This window comes from Hypomesus transpacificus, chromosome 17, assembly GCF_021917145.1.
Source record: "Hypomesus transpacificus isolate Combined female chromosome 17, fHypTra1, whole genome shotgun sequence".
NCBI lineage: Eukaryota > Metazoa > Chordata > Actinopteri > Osmeriformes > Osmeridae > Hypomesus > Hypomesus transpacificus.
The window spans coordinates 15,631,632-15,651,984 of NC_061076.1; the positions used below are offsets into that span (position 1 = coordinate 15,631,632).

At 48.3% G+C, this 20,353-nt stretch overlaps 2 protein-coding genes across 4 annotated transcripts; one reads left to right on the forward strand and one right to left on the reverse strand.

Annotated features, from left to right (window-relative positions):
• Positions 1 to 348: 348 nt before the first annotated feature.
• On the reverse strand, positions 349 to 10,885 carry LOC124479544 (oxysterol-binding protein-related protein 6-like). 3 transcript variants are annotated; one of them, XM_047038318.1, is made up of 20 exons: positions 10,800 to 10,885; positions 7,972 to 8,180; positions 7,238 to 7,381; positions 7,081 to 7,134; positions 6,830 to 6,943; positions 6,350 to 6,526; positions 6,049 to 6,178; positions 5,407 to 5,525; positions 5,191 to 5,289; positions 4,334 to 4,490; positions 3,995 to 4,128; positions 3,104 to 3,196; positions 2,748 to 2,928; positions 2,186 to 2,469; positions 1,808 to 1,945; positions 1,607 to 1,670; positions 1,410 to 1,488; positions 1,060 to 1,204; positions 756 to 906; positions 349 to 655 (listed from the first exon to the last, which is right to left on the reverse strand). In XM_047038318.1, the coding sequence occupies exons 2-20, from the start codon at positions 8,107 to 8,109 to the stop codon at positions 585 to 587; spliced, it is 2,472 nt and encodes an 823-aa protein (XP_046894274.1). In that variant the 5' UTR covers positions 8,110 to 8,180; positions 10,800 to 10,885; the 3' UTR covers positions 349 to 584. The 3 variants fall into 3 exon arrangements, with proteins under 3 accessions (XP_046894274.1, XP_046894275.1, XP_046894276.1); XM_047038319.1 differs by having other exon boundaries at positions 7,972 to 8,121; positions 10,800 to 10,852; XM_047038320.1 differs by lacking the exon at positions 3,104 to 3,196.
• A 1,577-nt stretch (positions 10,886 to 12,462) lies between these two features.
• nags (N-acetylglutamate synthase) lies at positions 12,463 to 19,221 on the forward strand. Its single transcript, XM_047039014.1, has 8 exons — positions 12,463 to 12,936; positions 13,919 to 14,199; positions 14,964 to 15,177; positions 15,572 to 15,752; positions 16,845 to 16,884; positions 17,074 to 17,205; positions 17,693 to 17,875; positions 18,217 to 19,221. Exons 1-8 carry the CDS (start codon positions 12,571 to 12,573, stop codon positions 18,395 to 18,397), a joined length of 1,578 nt encoding a protein of 525 aa, XP_046894970.1. The 5' UTR covers positions 12,463 to 12,570; the 3' UTR covers positions 18,398 to 19,221.
• Positions 19,222 to 20,353: the final 1,132 nt, after the last annotated feature.

Genomic DNA, 20,353 nt, shown 5'->3' on the forward strand with positions numbered 1-20,353 from the left:
GCTAGGCTAGAGCTAGCTCCTACCACAGGTCCAGGTTCTTTGTGTTGGCGAAGCCAGGCTGCTCCCTCAGCTTCCAGTAGGTCCCGTTGTTCACCCACACCTCCCTGCCCTGTTCATCCAGGGTTTTACTAAACACAAGGAGGAGAAGGGAGATTAGCTTTTTTTTCCAGTTGTTCAATGGCTGGGTCAAGTTTCATTCAAAAAGGAACTGTGGCCTGTCCGGTGTAACCCCGGTAAGGGGCTGTTAGGAGAGAACTTACGTGAAGAATCGTGGCTGGTGCTCCTCTCCTGTCTTGGCCATCTCCTTCCTCCTCTCCCTCTGCTTCTCCTCCACCTCGTCCTTCTTCTTGTCCGCCTCCGCTACCCTGCCCTCCTCCAGCAGCCTGGGGTGGGAAAAGACAGCTTCAGCATCGACCTGATCAGTCTACGGCCTACATCCACCAGGGGGCCTGTTCCACAAAGCGAGTTGACCAAATAAGCCAGGCTTATGCCAGTTACTTTCCCCTGACATAAGCCTGACTTATTCCGTAAACTCTCTTAATGGAACAGGCCTCCAGGTCCCTGACCCCCACGTGGTGGCCTAGTCACCTCTCGTTCAGCTCCCGGGCGTAGCTGGAGAAGCCGTAGTAGTGCACATGGTCGTCCGGCTGCGTGTCTGCACAGGAAATGACACGGCATTAGAAAATGGACCGTCACAGGAAATTATTTTAATTGTATCCAAAACCTCAAAAGATCTCGATCACGTTGGGACTCACTGGGCTTCCAGATACACTTGGGGGTGGGCAGCGTGTCACAGAACATGCCCTCGTGCCACAGGCCTCCGAAGCGATGGACCACCTCACCGGCCCGGTTCAGCACCGTCCCCTGGACCTCATTCTTGTTGTTGTCAGAACCCCAGTAGCGGGACTAGCAAGGACAAAAAACACGGAAGCGATGACTCCAACACAGAAGCTGATATGATCAATATGTTATTGCTCCTATTAAAACACTAATCTTCAGACTAGCCATGTCACACTATGCACTGTCAGATTTCAACCGAACGAGGTGTGTGTGTGTCACCTTGACAAAGGTGATCTTGCAGGTGCAGTCGTCGCTCTTGTTGTTCTTGATGGTCACCTCTCCGTAGTGCTCCAGATACCTCTGCTGACTCAGCACGTTGTGGACGCAGCTCACCACCTTGTTCCACTCGTAGTGGTCCCCGTACCTGCACAACACGGGCCTTTAGCGCCTTAGCCACGTAGCGCCTTAGCCACGTAGCGCCTTAGCCACGTAGCGCCTTAGCCACGTAGCGCCTTAGCCACAAGCTTAGCCTTGTGTCCAATACCACTTAAAACTGCCCAAAAATACATAATTGAACATAAACTCATAAAGAGCTTCTGCTAAATGACTAAATGTAAATAAACCCTTACTTGGGCAGGGTAACGTTGACAGGTCCAGAGGAGATGATCTCCATGGACTTCCCCCAGAACTTGTTCTTCCATCTCTGGTCTGAGGGACAAGCACAGGGAGAGATGCAGTGTTGTCAACATACCAGAGGCACGAAAAGCAGGAAGATTGCCCTCCCTGCATTCCTAGCGGAGGAGGCTAGCGGAGGAGGCGAGCTTACCTTGCCAGAAGGTGAAGTTCTCAGACTGGGCGTGACAAGCCGAGATGGGAGGGTGATGGCTCACCTGAGAACGCATCATCAAATTGTTGGATTAAGAGTTACAAAGTCAGACAGCTTCAACTGAACTCCTCAATACCTGCAACTATAGCTACCAATAATTAAATGCACACACACACACACAGAGAAGTGACACTGGGCTACCTGCTCGCTGACGTAGCGGAAGCCGCGCTCCTCACGGTGGCTCTCGTAGGTCTCCCCCAGGACAGGGTTGAAGGGTTTGTAGCGGTTACGCCAGGAAGCCCAGGCATAGCCAGAGATGGAGAACACTCCCATGTACACCTGAGATGGACACACACTTAAAAAACAACTATGGCCAGGTATAGCCAGAGAAGGCACACACACACAGCCCAAACCACAAGGGACAAGTTTCCATAATAACCCCACCAAAACCTGACAAAATGGCAGAGAACATCCTTCTGTATCTTAGCAACAACAACACACTTGAACTTGACAAACAGACGTCAATAAAACAGGAGTAGATCAACATCAAACTTTCAGACACCGCTTCGGCCCGCTCACCATCCTCTCGAAGGGGTCGTCCGTGCGGTTGGCGATGTCCAGCAACTCGGAGTACTCCAGCTCCTCACTCACCCTCTGCAACAGGCAGAGGGGCTCGTTCAGGGCGACCGGCATGGACACGCGCGACAGGTCCTTGCCGATGTTGTTGTACAGGATGGTCATGATGCCGATGTGGCTGTTGTCCGTGCAGTGGGCTGCCAGGGCGGTCCGACGGCCTGTGTTGGTGGGCACGGCAACGGGCATGTCTGTTGCTTTGGAAAGGCTGGCGCGGTACTGGTTGGTGGCTGTACAGAGAAGAGGTCAGTCAGGTAGGGTTGGTAAAGGGGGGGGGGGGGAATTGACCGTGCACATTGTTACAGCCTTGTGGAAATGAGTGTCTCAGGTCCTGTGACAGTGTGGCGATGTGGGTGTTAGCGACAAGATGAGGAGGGTAGGGGGGTGGGTGTAAGTGACAGGGTGGGGAGGGTAGGGGGGTGGGTATCAGTGACAGGATCGCAGGGTCGAGAGGGTATCAATGACAGGGTCGCAGGGTGACCTGCACAGCAGCAAGAGGACGTCTCACCATGCGCATCCTCCGGCTCCGAGGTGCTTGTCGTGGTGACGTCACTCAGGCCCGATTCGTCGGACGCCTCGTTCTCCGACGACGTCTCGCACACGATGACCTCGTTGGCGTCGAAGTACTCCGCCATGGACTCGGCCACGGAGGGGGTGCGGTGCGGGTGGCGGTTCATAGAGGGTGTCGTCTGGGAGAGGACAGAGCAGAGAAAGACCAGAGGAGGGGAGACCGGGTGGTTTGAATGAGAGACATCACAGACACAAACCCTCACAGCAGGAGGTGGGGGGTGGAAACAGAAACGGGCCAGTGATTAGGACAGTGTCAGCATGCACACAGTCACATGTGGTACAACACACACACACCTGGTCCTGACGAACGGTAGAGTAGGACTCCTCAGTGGAATCAGAGGACAAGGAGAGGGTGTGCACTTTGGTCAGACGAGACTGCACCTCAAGCTAGACACACACACACAATATACAGACGCATTTCAACCCCACATACACACAGAAGATGTTTAAGACAAGCTCATTAGAGTTATTTGTCTAAGGGGAAAGCAGGCATAAAAAATGCTACCCCTAAAGTTCACATGTTGTGAGTGCACGACCACACAGGTAAACAAAGTGACGTGAAAGACGGCAACTTACAGAAAAACTGTATTGTTCAATGAACTTTCAGTTGGAGGGAGAGACCAAGTCATATATCTGTGTCTTTCTACGTGTCTGTTTGAAACATGCTTGTGTTGTTCCATCGTGTCAGCTCCCGGCTGGCCTCCTACCAGACCAGACCCGCCCATGACTGATAGTAACGCAAACTTCCAGGCCCACACTACTCCAGAACGAGCAAAACCTGTTCTGACTAGTTCCCCACAGGAGTACCAACAGGCTAGAAGGGAGATTTGTGTGTGTGAGTGAGTGTGAGAGAGAGACACACACATAAAGAGAGACGGCGACAGCTAGAGCCAGAGGTGTGGTCGACAGAAACGTCAGCAGAGTATTCAGACTACTTTTGTGGGGCACTCAAATGCAGGAGTGCCTCAGCTACCTGTTCTACTAGTCACTACCTGGAGCCGTTGAACACAACGAGGAACAGCTAAACCATGTAATACCTTTTCTAGTTCCTTCTTTCACTAATAAAACACACTCAAAAGGGAACGTCCACTTCAAACCAAAACCAATATGGGTTTCTTTAAGTGCAATAAGCGTTAGACTGAGTGTGTGAGTGACTGACTGTACGAGTGTGTGTGTGTGTCTCACCTCAGACATAGTGCTGCAGAGGGTGGCCAGCTGCTGGGAGGTGGACTGGCGCAGGTCTGGTCCAGTCCACGCCTGACGGACCCTCTCTCGCTCCAGAGTCAGAGCCTCGTGAACAGACTTCAGCGAGGCGTGGACTGTGGAGGGAGAGCGAGAAAGAGAGGGACAGAGAGAGAGAGAGAGAAACGTTACTCACCACCCAAGGCCTGTCCAACCCTAAACCGAACTACAACAAAAGGATATTTACACAATTCAACACCGATTGTGCACAATACAAAACCCTTTTCATTAGTTTAGAATATACCCCCCCCCCTTCCCCCAAGATTTGGATCATAATCGTACTTCTCTGGGACACAGCGCAAATGTCCTGCTGCAGTTTCTTGGCCTCTGGGGAGGTAACAGGAGGTTTGGAGAGCTGGGTGAAGACGTAGTCAGGGATGGACTGCATGGACCTCCCCAGGTGGTTGCCACTGGAGACACTCAGGTTGTTTGTGGATAGCTGAGGGGGGAGAAAGGAAGTCGGCGGGTGGGGGAGGGAAGAGGAGGGGCCAACCGGCCTTGTTCTACAACTCCCGGGACACTTCTTGTAGCCTGGCCCTAACCATGACTCTCGTACAAAGAGTCTGGGCTCGCTCCATTGACAAGCGTTGACTTCCTTGTACTCTGTTGAAGTTTAAAACTATTGGATCTGCCCAGAGCCACTCTGATCTGCAATAACCAATCGCTAGTGTTCGCCTTACTTTAGCCAACTCCTTCACCACTACTGTAACAGAGCTAGCTGCCGTAGCTGGAAAATCTAACTGTTCCCGAACCCCGTGGGGAGGAGGGCCACAACATCATGGCCACCAACAAAACTTGTTCTTGCTCCAGCTTTGGCTTATGGATTTTCGGCAGCGTTGTCACAACGGACCGAATGGATTCGCTCGCATCTTTCTCCGCTGCTATTACGGAACTACAACTAGCGCACAAAATCAACGTCATTGTTCTCTGTTCGCTGATTGGCCGGTAGAAAATTTACAGGAGACATCTGACTTACGTACCTCATGGCCAGACATAGTACAGAAGCAAAGTGAAAATTGAGCGGAAGTACGTAGGAGGGCAGAGCCAGGCTAAACTTCTTGTCCCCAATCCGGTAAATGTTTCACATGACAAATCCAAAAGATTGGCCGAGGCAGAGCGTCAACCACGGCCTCGCTTACCATGCCGAGATTCTCCCCTCTCGACAGGGTGCGCGAGTGACCAAACATCTTTCCTGCCTTTGGCTTCTTCGGCTTCTCAGGCTTCTCCAGTAAGATATTCTAAAAGAGACAAGAAGGCAGCGTGTTGAGTAAGATATTGTAAAAGAGACAAGAAGGCAGCGAGTTCGGCCTACGGCGGCAGACGGGACTTTAGCTCAACGGGGACTTCTAGCATACCTGCATGCTAATCCGGCGCTCCAGGTCTGTGTCGGTGATGGGCAGGTCTGCCTCCAACCACTGCAGCCTCTGGCTGAGCTGGGCCAGCTCGGTCAGGTCCAGCTGACAGCGAGCCAGCTCTGGAGGAGAAACAACAGTCAGACAGTGTCACCATGGAGCTGTGGGTGTCACCATGCAGGAGAGAGAGTGCCACCATGCAGCTGTGGGTGTCACCATGCAGGAGAAAGTGTCACCATGCAGGAGAGAGAGTGTCACCATGGAGCTGTGGGTGTCACCATGCAGGAGAGAGAGTGTCACCATGCAGGTAAGATAGTGTCACCATGCAGGAGAAAGTGTCACCATGCAGGAGAGAGAGTGTCACCATGCAGGAGAGAGTGTCACCATGCAGCTGTGGGTGTCACCATGCAGATGTGGGTGTCACCATGCAGATGTGGGTGTCACCATGCAGGAGAGAGTGTCACCATGCAGGTGTGGGTGTCACCATGCAGGAGAGAGTGTCACCATGCAGGTGTGGGTGTCACCATGCAGGAGAGAGTGTCACCATGCAGGTGTGGGTGTCACCATGCAGGAGAGAGTGTCACCATGCAGGAGAGAGAGAGTCTCACCATGCAGGCGAGGGGGCGTGAGGGCCCACTGTCTTACCCTGAGAGCAGGCGTCGGCCTCGTGCGTCTGCTGCAGCCAGGCCGACACCTTGCTGTTCACCCCAGGAGCAGCCGGGGCCGGCGTCTCCACCTCAGCCTGGTACCCCGACATGGAGCTGGCGTACTGAGCCTGCACCGAGACAAAACAAGAGCACAGACACGCCCACTGACACCAGGTCAATAAGCAGGAACATCGCCTCCTACCACACACTGGGGGGGGGGGGGGGGGAAACCCCATTGAACTCTCCAACTGACTTTTCAGTTGGTGTAAGTTCTAGCCCCTGCTCTGGTATCCACTCACCATGCTGGGCACGGCCCTGGTCCTCTGGGCTAGGCTGGCCATGGCCGGCAGGGAGCCGTTGCCCGCAGAGAGCGCGTGAAGCACGCCGTGGTGGACGCTCATGGCCTCGTTCTTCTTGAAGCTGCGGTGGGCACACAGCTTGGTCAGCCAGATGTAGAACAGGTCGTGGCTCTTGGCCTGGTAGGGAGAGAAGGAAATGGACATGGGTCGAGACGGAAACTGAGAGTCGAGACCGAAACTGGCCTGGCAGGAGAGACAGAAGATCGTCTTTCAGGAGAGCTTGCGGTCGGGATGAAAAGAAACGGCGTCCTATCCGATCGTAAGCGTATCATGAAAAACCTGAAATATCATTCTACCATTTGTAATGCCTTGCCAGGCTGTGACAGCACACTGAACCGGTTCATCCAAAACAGGCTTCAACAAGAGTATTACAATCACAATAACTGTAGACAAGGCAAGCACGGTTATAGCCCCTCTTACCTTCATGTGGTACAAGCTGTCTCCGGCGTCCAGATCAATCCGCTTGGACTTCTTGTTGATGGACATGACGGCTAGACTGACGTCCAGGGAGCCATGGAGCTTCCCTTTCAGGATCTGGAGAGGAGGAACATTCCAGAAGGTCACAATCAGCGTTTCCTAGCTCGCAGGCTGGTCAAGCCAAGCCTCCCAAGTCATGAGTTCCAGAGTATTAGGTGTGTGTGATTATATATGTGTGTGTGGAGCATACATACATCGTGCTGTGTTTTGGAATACTTAAGGATCCCCTTCTCCAAATGGAAGTACCTCTAAAAAGAAAAAAAGAAAGAAAAACAGTATGTTTTCATCCGGGGTGAGGTTACCAGGTGACATGGCTCCAAAAGGCTCCCGGTGCGGAAGGGTTCTGGTTACCTTGTGCCAGCCCTTTATCGGGTACTTCCTCTTCTTCATGAGAAAGCCCTCACAGATGCCAGGGATGCTGAGGTCCAGCTCCGTGCTAGGCGCCTGGGCCACGTCCACCTGGAGGTCCTCCATCACCTCCCAGTTACGAGACGTCTGCAGAGGAAGGAGAGGAAGAAGGTCTATGGGCGTGGTGGGCAAAGCCTTGGGTGACATTGCTTGGACCACAAATAAAAGCTAGATTCAATTTGAAGGAGGGGGGTTAGGAGGGGGAACCAGGAAGTGAGGTTTACGGCCTAGAGCCCGTTCCTAGACAGCCACGCTACCACGAAAGATGGAGGTTCACCCTTTATTACAGACTTTGCAGTGTGTACACCTAGTTATGCATCGACAAGTCACCGTCTACCATCCTTTACCTCATCAGGCTCGGCTCCAGAAGGAATCGCATGAGCCGGCATTTGGTTTCCACAAGGGGGCCTTTAATATATAGCCATCTTATAGAAAGTCTTAAAGTCAAAGTAATGGGGGGGGGGGGGGGGGGGGGGGGCAACCTTTCACCTCACAAGCTGAGGAACAAGCACTTACTAGAAACATCATCCACACCACAGACCTGAACGTATGCCCCAGACAGTACAGACATACATTATCCTGAACGGTTCACTTTATCCTGAACGGTTCACTTTATCCTGAACGGTTCACTTTATCCTGAACGGTTCACTTTATCCTGAACGGTTCACATGCCTTACCTGGCGAGAGTGTCGGGAGGAGCCAGAACTGCCGCTCCGTGAGTGGCCAGGTTTGAAAGCCATAGCAGGGGACCTGTCCATCCCACTTATCACGGATTGGCTGCTATTGAGAGGGGGCGTGAACTCGTGATGGTCCATCGTCGGGATTGGCTGAATAAGGCAACAAAGTAAACGTGGCTTCAGGCGAGGCTTGCTCTCATGGTAGGATACTGTGGAATAAAACAACATTTAAATTACAATAAACTCAAGCGAAAACCTCAGGTGGTGTTGTAGGTGTTTAAGTAAATAACGAGCTCCCATAATTATTCACCTGCTCATACCAATAAAGACAAGCTTCAAATAACTACATCACAGTAACATTGATTAAAAATGAAATTAAAAGCTGAATTGTTGGTAGTATCACAAAAGTTGATGCTTCCAAAACCAGGCAGAAGTTGTGTTCAGGAGAGGAAAGCAATGCTGCCTTTCAGGGAGAAGTTGAGAGGCTTACGTGTACAGAGAATCAAAAGGAATGCAGAGAGACAGCCTTTACTAAAACGTCACTCAGCAGGCCACAGCACTAAATGTCCGTCAACATGCCGCTAAGCCTTGATCAAATCTTGAACATGAACTTATCGTTCATTGTCATCTGTTTTTGGTGAAACTAGTGCTTTATCTGAAGCAACGGACAGACAATGAATACAAGGCGATATCCTGCTCGCTGACTGGGGAAAATGGAGGCCATGCCCAGAGACAAGATTTTATTTTGCGTTATTTCATTGAGAGAAAGATATTGTGCCTCTGGTGTCACACCAGTGTTTTGCGGAACTCATCTGTTGCATTTGAAATGGGCTGGTTTCTGGGTGGGGCTTGGACTGAAAGAAGGTAACACACACACACACACACACCCCGATAGTATGAACCACTTCAGGTGAAAAGCAATCTAAAGGCTTTGACAACCAAGAATACCAGCATCTCACACAACCCATTCCATGACACATAACATTGGAGCCCAGTAATCATACAATCGAAAATGTATCTCGGGCGAAAGGGTATTTACATCACCGAAGGACAGATATCAGAACCAGAATCCCACATTCCCTACGTGCTTTGCAGCAAACTCACCATCCTGTGGCTATGGGTAACCGAACATCACATTATCAGGATGATAAATATGCTGATTATTGAAAATCACTTTCAATAATTCCTTATGACAAAAACGCATCAGTGCACTTGTACTAACAACAGATTACACCTATGATCATTTAAAATATAATAAACCTCCTAAATACACTGTAGACCTTCTTGGCCACAAAAGGTGATGAATGAGTTTCCGTTCCCTGGAACTCATGCCAATTCTGAACTCCTAACTTAACGTTGCCAAGAACTGAGGTTCCCCCCCTCATTTAATGAATCAGTAAATAGAGAAATCGGCAGCAACTGTCCAAAGTTTACTAAAAGGATTGGAGCATTTATAAATATGCAGTCAAGTATATCCATCTAACGGTGGGATTCTTTATTCTATGGTTCCTAGACAAACGCCGAATAACATGTTTTATGAAAAGTCGTAATTAGACTGGATGACGACTTGGTGGAATGACTCAAAACAATCACAATTTTGAATATGCGGTCTAACAAGTACGGTGACATGGGGACCTACCAAAACTAAATACAGCCTCCAGGTCAAATTATTGTCTTTGCTTGCGTGGGTTTCAAAATGTGGTCCAGAAACACAAAGACTAGTAAGAGAGTGCTTCTTCTGAGCAGAGAGAGGGCTGGATGATATGCAAGTATCAAGATAATCAACCAGCTGTTTTTGATCCACAAAACAGCAGGATCTATAACCAAATCATTTGATAAGATCTCCCCTGATCAATAATCCCCTCTATGTCCCAGGAAGGGTGTGTGATATTTACGTTTTAGATTGAGGAGACTAAACCTCCTAAAACCACTACATCACCAGGTTTCTACACCATCACAGCCGCAAAAACTGCTGGGTATTCTGGGAGATGAGGTGGAGGCTGACCAGACTGGTTTCTGCTCTCCCTCAAGAATGTGCCTGAACAACATGCAGTGCACAGACACACACACACCTACACACAGGAGTCTCTGTCTGGTTGCAGGAGTCATGTACTTGTGTGTCTGACTCCTTAAGTCCTTGACCATGTTAATCAAGTAGGAGTAATGTACAGGAGGGTAGTATTCAGAAACCACACAACCCATCCTTACAGATGGACTACGGAAGAAACGACCCAGCGGGTAGCGTCCCATAAATAGGAGGCCTTATAAAGACTTGTTCAAGGCAAAACACCATCTGCAAGTTAACTTCAAGTAAAGAAATCGTCTGAATAATCTAATTTGTAATATCAAGTTGGGAATATGAAGGGGTCATTTAAGAACTTGTCTAAACGTATTGTTTGATGGGGAAAGATACATTTTAGACTTGGCTAAGAATGAGAGCGTCTGGATTTTGCAGAGGCGCGTTGTATTAAAACACCGTTGAAGACTAAAGTCAGTTTTAGTCAGTAGGGCGTCATTCTTAAGACATGGACATGCGGCAAGAGTACAAGAAAGTACTTGTTGTAGTGTTACAACAAATTAACACTAGTTGAACGTTTGCTTGCAAACTAGGAGTCTAAGGATTGCCTATAACAGATAAGATAACATTTATTTTGGTGGATAGTAGACTAGTATTAGTTCTCAGATGGAAAACGCTGTCAAACTAAATCAAACATTTATCGAAAATACGTTCAAATAAAATCAAACTGCAGTTTCAACCAAACGAGTTTGATGCAAAAAATATACATTCAAAGTAAGTTTGACTGTAGGGTATCAAAGAATCTCCTTACCTGAAACTTGAGTAATCCAACACGAGAACCGTCTGACCTGAAATCACTCGACAACTGACTTCCCAAAGCGTTTCCTCCCATTTTTTACATAGCATGTCACTACGTCACTCAATCGTCGTTTGCAGGTGATGCAGGTAGGTGTGCCAACAGAAAAAGGCTCCAGTTTCATCCATAACCTAATAAACAAGGCTCGCAAAACCACTGTCTTACAAGCCAACCCATACCTGTAATTTATTTACATTTCGCGATGAAGACGCTCATACTACTCAATTTTCCCTTTAAGTTTCTCCCCGAAAGTAGCCTACTTTGCCCGCTATTTCACACCTCTGATGGGTGATGAGTGATGACCGATGTAGTAGGCCTACTACCAACTCTGTAGGCCACTTTTATATACGACCAGTGTTGAGACGAAGTAGGCTATTGATACAGTTGTATGTAAGTTAAGTATAATTGTTTTCAAATACCTTCAACACGTTATGGCCTAATCATGGCCCCAAGCTTAATTAGATTCAAAAGAGTAGAAAAATGAATACACAAATACATTTCCTAGCTAAACGAAAAGGTGGTAGTTTGGCATTGGCCGTAGGCCCACATGTGATAGAATCCCCATGACATCTTACCTAATAACCCTGTTCCAAGTTCACTGTGAATGCATGTATGTAGCTGAACTGGAATGTCCAGAATGGAGTTTTGTGGCACTTATTGTCACAATAACAATGTAACCTGCAGCTGGAGTGACATTGGTCATAGCCATCTGAAGAATGAATGATTGGAAACACCTTCCATCCATCCATCCCTCCCTTCTTTTGTTTCAGTGTTCCTGTTTTTGTACACACAAGCACACTCACAAGCACACTCACAACAACCTGTTCAGGATGCCCCACTTACATAACCCTTAAACTGCTAGTGGAGTGTGATAGTGTTTACTTTGCTACCTTGAATACAATCCTGCATGTGCATTCTAATTAATCTCAATAACAGGAAGGGAATTGGTATGTAACAGACTTTTATTAGGATGTCGTCCGTTTTCTATTGTTGTCAGTTTTCTACAATGAGTTTTTGTATTAGCAGTTTTCTCATTCCAGCCAACGATTGATCTTCTAATTCAATGACCCCTAGTCCACTTTGTGTCAAGTGCAACATGTTCAAAACAGCTTTGGGTAAAGTAATCTATTGTTCTAACTAGTCAGAGCTACAGACGACATACACAAGATTGCTTCATGTCAAAGTTAAGGAATTCATATTTCACACCCTGGCCTATATGTAAACACATAGCCTAACATCTACAATGCAGCCCCCCCACACACACTCATAACTTGCACACACACAAGGAAACATAGGCTATTTAAAATATAGGCTAGGCAACAGTCCGACCACACCACATTTAATGGAATTGGCTATTAAATGGAATAATAGCGACAACTAGCCCGACTTCCAAATTCCCTATAGCTCTTCACCTGCTAAGGCTGAAATTAGGTTTGCCCTAAAAGGTTAGGCTTTATCGTATAAAAAAGAAGTGTGTGAATATACCAACAAGTGGAATACAAATCAAATCGGGATATTTAGAGATTCAGGTTGTATGTGTCCTTGGCAACCACCTCCCAAATGCGCAGGTTAGTGAAATCCCTCCTCCCATTGAAACCTGAACTGCCTACGTTTGGGAAAGAGCTGACAGACGAGCCTGCCTGTTTTGCCTAGTGCCCCTTCACACGAGGAGGCATCCAGACGACTTCAAGGGCGAGATCATCTCTTTTTCTCCAAACCAGGCATCATGGCCAAAGTAAACAGTAGCACTTCCAGTTGCAGGGCCATGGTAATGGCTGGCAAATACCTATCGAATCCATCACCGGTGCTCTCCCAAAGCACCGGTCACCGAAGGATGTTGAAACTTCAGCGGCGTTTAGCGAGTTCAAACGCGGCCGGCCACGGGAGCAAAATCCCGGCTCTGGGACATCAAGATTTCCCCAACACTTTCTCAGCCTCTGACCGTCATGTGTTGTCAACCCGCACTTTAATTTATCGCGATGTCAAGGCTTTTCTCAATGAAATTGGTGGAGACCCCAGAGAAGCCCGATACTGGCTAACCCAGTTCCAGAGAGCGAGTTTGTCACAAGCCCCTGCATTTGCAGTTATAGAAGTAAGTGTGCAGTGTGAGGCTAGTTAGCAAAGGCTAGTTAGCTGCTAAATTCGTGAAAACGGGGTTGCTGTTTACGTTGCCCATTACTGTAAGCCACATCACGAAAAGGGTAGTCTAGCGCTACAAATGGGTGGTACTCCCATTAATCAAAAACATTTAAAAAATTGACGCAAATTCGACAACGTCTGTACTTTTATTTTTGCTCATATGGACGAGTATTAGCCTAGCCAATTACTAGTGGGTCATTTTCAACAGCGACGTTCGCATGACAACTCTGTTTTACGTGTTCTAGTGCTACCAAACACGTTTATAACTTGATCTCCCCAGTGTTTATAGTATTAGCAAGTTAATTTAGTCAGCATTCGAGTATGTAAACGACCATCTAAATGTCAGTGTAATCAAAAAAACCTACAGACGTTGTCGTATTTGCGTTACGCATGTTTCACCCGATTGTGCATTTTTACGCATCTGTTTGCAGAAGTTGGAGTGCTTCAAATGTTAGTGCTATACCCACTGATCGGCCACTGTGCAGACGTTGTGAAACATCTGTCTGTGGGGCTGGAGCCCCCCATACGTTTCATTAGCCCCCCCCCAAAAAAAACTTTTATAAAAAATAAAAATAAACTTTGGATTTTTTTTTTCTTCTTCATATTTTAAATCTAAATTTGTTACTTTCTCTTTCTGAAACCCACTAGAGGACACAATTTAAAAGGATATTTTCAAAAAATTCCTCTGGGGGAACATGCCCCCAGACCCCCTCAGTTTTGCTGGGTCAAAGGAAAAATTATAGGTTTTATCTAGGGGCTTAGCCCCCCCAAAAGTGGGAACCTAGATTCACCCTTGATTTTTTCAAATACGCTGCCTTCATAATCATTCAAAATCTCACTTGCTCACATAGTGTTCGTTTTTTGGGGTGGTGGTTGAGAGAGCAGGCGAAATGTGCATGTAAACAATCATTAAAACAAGATATCCCTGACATCAGGTGGATAAGTCCGTGTTTCAGCGCGGCGACATGCTGCAGAGCTTGGCCTTCGGGCTCTCCTTCCTGCAGCGGATGGACATGAAGCCAGTGGTGGTGATGGGGCTCTCTCGGGCAGAGGTGGAGGAGGAGGTGTTGGCAGGGTCCACGTCCAACATCAGGGCGAACCTAGTTGAGCGAAGCCAGGCTCTGACGGAGTTACTGCAGCAACACTCGGCCACTGTCATCCCTTTCTTTAGTGCCGAAGCACTGCTTCTGCAACAGGACCCTCCCAACGGAAGCAGGTCAGCCTACCTACAGTCACCATAACAACACAAAGTAGAACAACAACAGCTGGACTCTTCTCAGAGTTTACCTCATTACTTTCGAGCACAAGTGAATCATTTTTGCCAATGTGTTAATTTAGTTCATTCAATTAGTTCCTTCATTTAGCAGACTCCTTTATCCAAGGACACACAAAAGAGGTTGTCGAGCAGTGTACATTTGTAAATAATACTTTAGTTTAGAAATAACAACCTGTTCGACAGGCTTTGGCGTCTGTCCTGCTTGATGAATGGATTTTATTTTATTTTACCCAAAATACCCAACCCTCATGGGCTTACAAGACAACAACAGTACAGCCTCAAAGGTCAAACACGCCATTACACCTCATTCTATCCAAAAACACAGGCTATTTTACTGCTCGGCCTCAAACCTTCTGCTTTCACTCCCAAGCTGGGCCAAATCGAATCTGCTACATCTCTGGTAGGGTATTTTCATGCAGCTCATCACTGCAGGAAAGATTTTATTTTTTTTTTTTGTCATTTAGCAGACGCTCTTATCCAGAGCGACTTACAGTAAGTACAGGGACATTCCCCCCCGAGGCAAGTAGGGTGAAGTGCCTTGCCCAAGGACACAACGTCATTTGCCACAGCGGGGAATCGATCTGGCAACCTTCTGATTACTAGCCCAACTCCCTCACCGCTTAGCCATCTGACTCCCTGAGATCACCTATATCCTTGTGCACGCATCACAGTAATCACCCGTCTTTCTGTGTCACCGTCTGCAGTGGTGAAGGGCCTATATCCGTGGACAGCGGTCTTCTGCAGTGGAGCCTAGACTGTGGCGCCATCCCCCTTGTGTGCCCCGTGGGGAGGAACACCACTGGGTGTTCAGTAGCGCTGGACTCGGTCAATGTGACCGCAGCCATCTCCAGAGCCCTGACACCCCTCAAGGTCATGTTCCTCAACAGCCGGGGTGGTCTACGCAACCAGGACCACAAGGTGTGTGTGTGTGTGTGAAGGGGTTGGTAAAAGAATGAAGGGCCTCAGAATGTACTGTACATTCAGGTTCTATGAGTCAGTGGAGCAGATGTTTACAGTTTAGCTACGGTATTTTGGTAGTAATGCTGTGTTTTTGCCTGGTTATAAGTAGTCTTTCTTGACTACTTTTTTTTTGTGTCTAAAAATCCCACGTCAGAAACCCAGTGTGGGTGGATGGGTTGTTTTAAAACCTAGTCTTGGGTTGGGTCACTTAAGTATAAATAATTTTCAGTTGAAATCTAGAAATCTTTAAATTTGTATTTTTTCCTTTCCTCTACGCCTCCTTCTCCTGCCCCTCTCTCCCTCTGTCCACCCCATCCTTGCCCTCCTGTCCTCTGCCCCTCCCCTCCTCCAGGTCCTGGGTTCGGTGTCTCTGCCCGGGGATCTGCCGGGCCTGACCAGTGCGTCGTGGCTGAGCCTGGCAGAGTGCCAGCAGGTGGCCACCATCGCCCAGCTTCTCAACCAGCTGCCCTGCGAGTCGTCCGCGGTCATCACCTCCGGCAAGACCCTGCTCACTGAGCTCTTCAGTCACAAAGGTCAGGCAGGCCCGGGGCCTCCCCTCCCTCCCTCCCTCCCTCCCTTCCTCCCTCCCTCCCTCCGTGGCTACACCAAGCGCAGAAAGGTGGCCTTGCGGACGCGGTGTGGACTCAGCAGGGTTGTACTCCGTTGTAAGCAATAAGAGTGGCTACGCAACGCTCTTGGTGTAGCGGTAGCGCAATGCTAATGTGCTGGGGTAGGATGAGAGTGGCTACACAACGCTCTTGGTGTAGCGGTAGCGCAATGCTAATGTGCTGGGGTAGGAACAGACAGTGTACCTAACCTCTCACATACTAACCTCAATGTGAGCACCCCAACACAACACTCCACGTGTGTCTGAGGACAAGGACCCTGCCACACCCCGTCAACTCCTGGGGTGGGCCAACATGTTCACTCAAATTGAGTGGTTGGGGAATATAAGGATTTTGAGGGATTGAAAAATCGAAATTTCAGACCATTGTAAACTTTCTTTGGGGGATCTCTATGCTGACATGCGCATCATGCGTGAGTCGTGTCGTGCTGTGCATGCCATGCACGTGTTACCCCAAAAAGAGGATGTGTGTAATTGAAGACAGGGCTATGTTTGGAAAATGCCATTGGAGAAGAGCTCTATTTTGGGTTCATGCACGGGAAACAAACCTTAAATGAACTTTTACGATGAGATGGAAGTATGTGGGGTTTTAATCGGTCTTGCTTCGTGTCAAATTAACTTTTGGAACCTTTTTGGATAAGCTCACAATCTTGTCTTGTGGTGATCTTGTTGGATTGCAGCAAGATCCATAGGTCACTTGCGACTCACAGAAAACGAACCGTTGCACCTGCCCAATCTAATACCTAATTGTGTTAACCTCCACCAAGGTGAATCCACTGCCCTCTGCTCTTCAGCTTGTCATAACTCTTAAGACAAACGACTCAGGCAGAACTAAATGATCCTTATTACCAGTCTGGATGTATGTGTCAGATGCTATCGAAGTTCATTTGGGTTATGATAGGACACTACAGAAGCAGACCTAACCTGTGTTCAAGCAACAGGGCACCAACTAGACCATGTCTCATGTCCTCACTTTTACCATGTCCCTCTCTTGTTATAGGTTCAGGAACCCTGTTTAAAAACGGAGACCCCATTCACCGGTAAGACTACTAACCGGTTTTAAGTCTTAATTCTTCCTGGAACGGATCAAAACAGAGCAGTACTAATGATACATGACTTGATGAACGTCAACCTGACTTTGTACGGGCGACGCGTAGAACGAGCTAATCATGATATACGCCCGGAAGGGTCTGGTTGACTACTGACCTCCTCTCCCCCCGTGTGTCCAGGTACACCTCGTTAGAGGGCATCGACTTGGAGCGCCTGCTGGCTCTGATCAACAAGTCGTTCGACAAGACCCTGAAGGAAGACTACATCGAGTCTCTGAAGGGACGCCTACACTCCATCTACCTCTCTAAAGGGTGAGTGGCACAGGCCTGGGAACAGCCTACCAACTCAGCCTCTCTCTATACTTGGTCCTCGGGTTCCCCTGCCCAGTACTCTATGTTTATCCTTTACGATAAGTTTTTATGAGCGTTGGATGGTTTGTAAGTGAAGTGTGACAAGGAAAAGCAGGGAGAGAAAGAGTGGGGATTCGAACCCAGGCCGCTGCGGAAAGGCCTCAGCCGACATGGTACCCTCGTTTATCTGGTGACCTGCCAGGGCGCCCCGCTCCCCTGCGAGTTTGAGATGTTTCCCTCTTCCAACACACCTGGTTCAAATGGACGGGTCGTAACCAAGCTCTGATAAGGACCTGTTCATCTTAACCAGGTGTGTTGGAAGAGCGAAACATGCAGGGCAGCGGGTCCCGACCCGAGGACGAGGACTGAGAGGCCGCGCTAGCTGAACGGGGACAACACTGCCCAAAACCCATGACCCTGACCTTTGACCTCGACTCGTGCCCTCTAGCTACAGCGCGGCGGCCATCATCACCAAGGAACCAGTGGGCAGTGCCACTCCCTACCTGGACAAGTTTGTGGTGAGCAGCAGCAAGCAGGGCCAGGGCACCAGCCAGATCCTCTGGCAGTGCATCCGCCAGGACCTGGGGCGCCTCTTCTGGAGGTCCCGCGGCTCCAACCGCATCAACCCCTGGTGAGACCCCAAGCTGCTGAAAGGGTTTGAGATCAGGAGCAGCCGCTACGCTACCTAGCCTGGGCTGTCTGTGTTTAGCTCGGGGAGGAGAAAACTGGAGGATTTCGGAGAAAACGATTAAGTGATACACATACACTACACCTGTTTAACGCTTGTCATTAATATAGGTATTCTAGCACAAGTGTCCACATTTCTGGAGGATCTCTTGTAGGTCTAAGTCATACCTCTGCACACTTCTGATATTAACGTGTTTTTATATTTCTGCCCATACAGCAGCTTGGTTACAACATTTCTCTGTGTTAAATGTGCTTTATAAATACTCCTTGTCCACCTATTCCAAGGTACTTCAAACATTGTGACGGTAGCTTCGCCAACGGCAGCTGGACCGTGTTCTGGTTCGGCCTGACCGACATCAGGGACTCGTACGAGCTGGTGGAGTATGCCAAGCAGGTTCCCGACTCCTTCTACGAGCCAATCGGAGGAGGAGGAACCGCTGCCCAGACACCGCCCCTCCAATCCTGAATGACCTCCTGACCGCGCCTACTCCCAACACGCTCCAAGACCCACGTTCTGTTACGCCCCAAGGTTTTTAGACGAGAAGAGCAGTTCTATCATTTCATAAACTGTTTTTGGAGTAGTGCGTTATGGGGTTGATAGTTTGTGTTATATGCACGACACATTTGCGGAATTCTGCTGATGATGCTGGATTTAGGAGTGGATACCGTGATTATTTATCTATTGCTGCTCTTGTCTTAAGGCTACTGCAAGTCACTTGGAAGTTTACAAGAATGTGTTTACTTGAACCTGGCAATCATTTCAAGTTCATGTGCTGGGCTGAGGTTTTCAGAGGTGAGACTGAAACAACCAAAAGGGTGCTGCAGATCTTTGGATGGTCTTGATAGATATTTTGTATTTCATTTCACTCCTTTTTGGATTAGCAGGGAGTTTTGCAAAGAATGATTATCGCATTTGCACTGCCTCTTGATGTGAAGTCGACCCTCGTGACAGCCTGTAGTACAGTATTCTTTTGGAGAGCCGAAGATCTCCAAGTCTCAGGTCGGCATAAAGACATTCTCGCACTCTCACAAACGCGCATTTGTTCAAAGCAGTGTGTGAAGAGAAAGCATGGATGTGCGGTGGATAGTTTGCGGTGGCACACCTGTTTCAATGACTTACTATAGTAACACTAACAGTAAACTACTTAATACTTTATAATAATAATAAGGACTTATTATTACTTGAGAAATTTGAGGCCTTATTCCCAGCAGCTGGGCTGGGGGGTACAACACTGTTTACATTTACAGTACATACACTGTAGAGGATGCATCACTGACACAATGGTTTTGATTAAACAAATCTTTTCTTGAAAAGTCGGGTTCCCTTTCTTTCTATTTGTATTGATTGTGTGCTATCAGCTCCGGTGATGCTGTGGTGAAGAAGTTAAAGATAGAGGACTGAGACAAAGCCACAGAGATGTTATTGATTTAACCGGACATTCAGAACAACTGGTGCGATGGAACACATCAAACAAGGATTCTAAAGCACAACAGTAATGAGGAGCAAAGGGCCCACTTAACACCCACATCAAAGCACAAGTCTAAAAAGTAACGTCAAGGAGCAACGCGGACAAGGCTGTAGAATTGAGCCACTGTGAAAACACTTTGCATGCATGCGGAAACGTCCTCGATCGAATCTGTGCGGAGACTCCAGCAAGCAGGTCGTGAATGAGTGACATCATGTCTTCATTAATCTCACGGATTAGACCCCGGGATCAGATTAGGAAGACCTGCCAGGAATAGGCTCGGAAGCATGCTAACAGCTCTCATCTGAGGTAATCTGAGGGTCAAGGAGTCACGAGTGGACATCTGGGCCGATCATCAGGGCACCAGCATCAAGACAAGGTCACTCCCAGCCCTGCCCAGCAGGCCTCGGAACACGATAGATCAGATGCCTTTAGACATGTAGATGACACCATTTGAATCTCTTAAATATCTGAAGGTAAAGGGCTGTACCAACTGATAAAGTGTGTCTGTATGTTAACTAGTGACTCCTCCTATCACACATCTATCTGGGGTGAGGTTGTGTGGTTCGGACATGGGAGTTGTGACATACTGGGGTTGCAAAAAGGTTTGTCATCTGGTAACAGAAAAACACTGTACAACACTGACCGGTCATAGAAACAAATGATTGTTGCTCATGGAATTAGAGGGGCTCTAACCCTAACCTTAACTAAACTGGACTCCCAGCCAGGTGTAAGCTTCTGAGGGTGGTTAGCTGCAGATGGGTTGGTTCTTATTATATCGGGTCTCACTGTCAGCGGGTGGTACATAGGCTGAGAGGTTAGGCTCTCGTTAAAATAATCAACTACAAGTATGACCAATTCGACAGATACACTGATTGAATAATTACAGCTTTGTGATGGGCTTAGCGGTGGTGTCCGTGGGCAGGTAAGGATGCAGACAGGACAGAAAGAGGCTG

Coding starts and splice junctions, on each gene's coding strand:
- nags (XM_047039014.1), top strand. CDS start 12,571: ATGGCCAAAGTAAACAGTAGCACTTCCAGTTGCAGGGCCATGGTAATG. Junction 12,937..13,918: donor CTGCATTTGCAGTTATAGAA/GTAAGTGTGCAG, acceptor CCCTGACATCAG/GTGGATAAGTCCGTGTTTCA. Junction 17,876..18,216: donor TCCAACCGCATCAACCCCTG/GTGAGACCCCAA, acceptor ACCTATTCCAAG/GTACTTCAAACATTGTGACG.
- LOC124479544 (XM_047038318.1), bottom strand. CDS start 8,109: ATGGACCATCACGAGTTCACGCCCCCTCTCAATAGCAGCCAATCCGTG. Junction 5,290..5,406: donor AGCGCCGGATTAGCATGCAG/GTATGCTAGAAG, acceptor TGTCTCTTTTAG/AATATCTTACTGGAGAAGCC. Junction 4,491..5,190: donor GAGGGGAGAATCTCGGCATG/GTAAGCGAGGCC, acceptor CTCCCCCCTCAG/CTATCCACAAACAACCTGAG.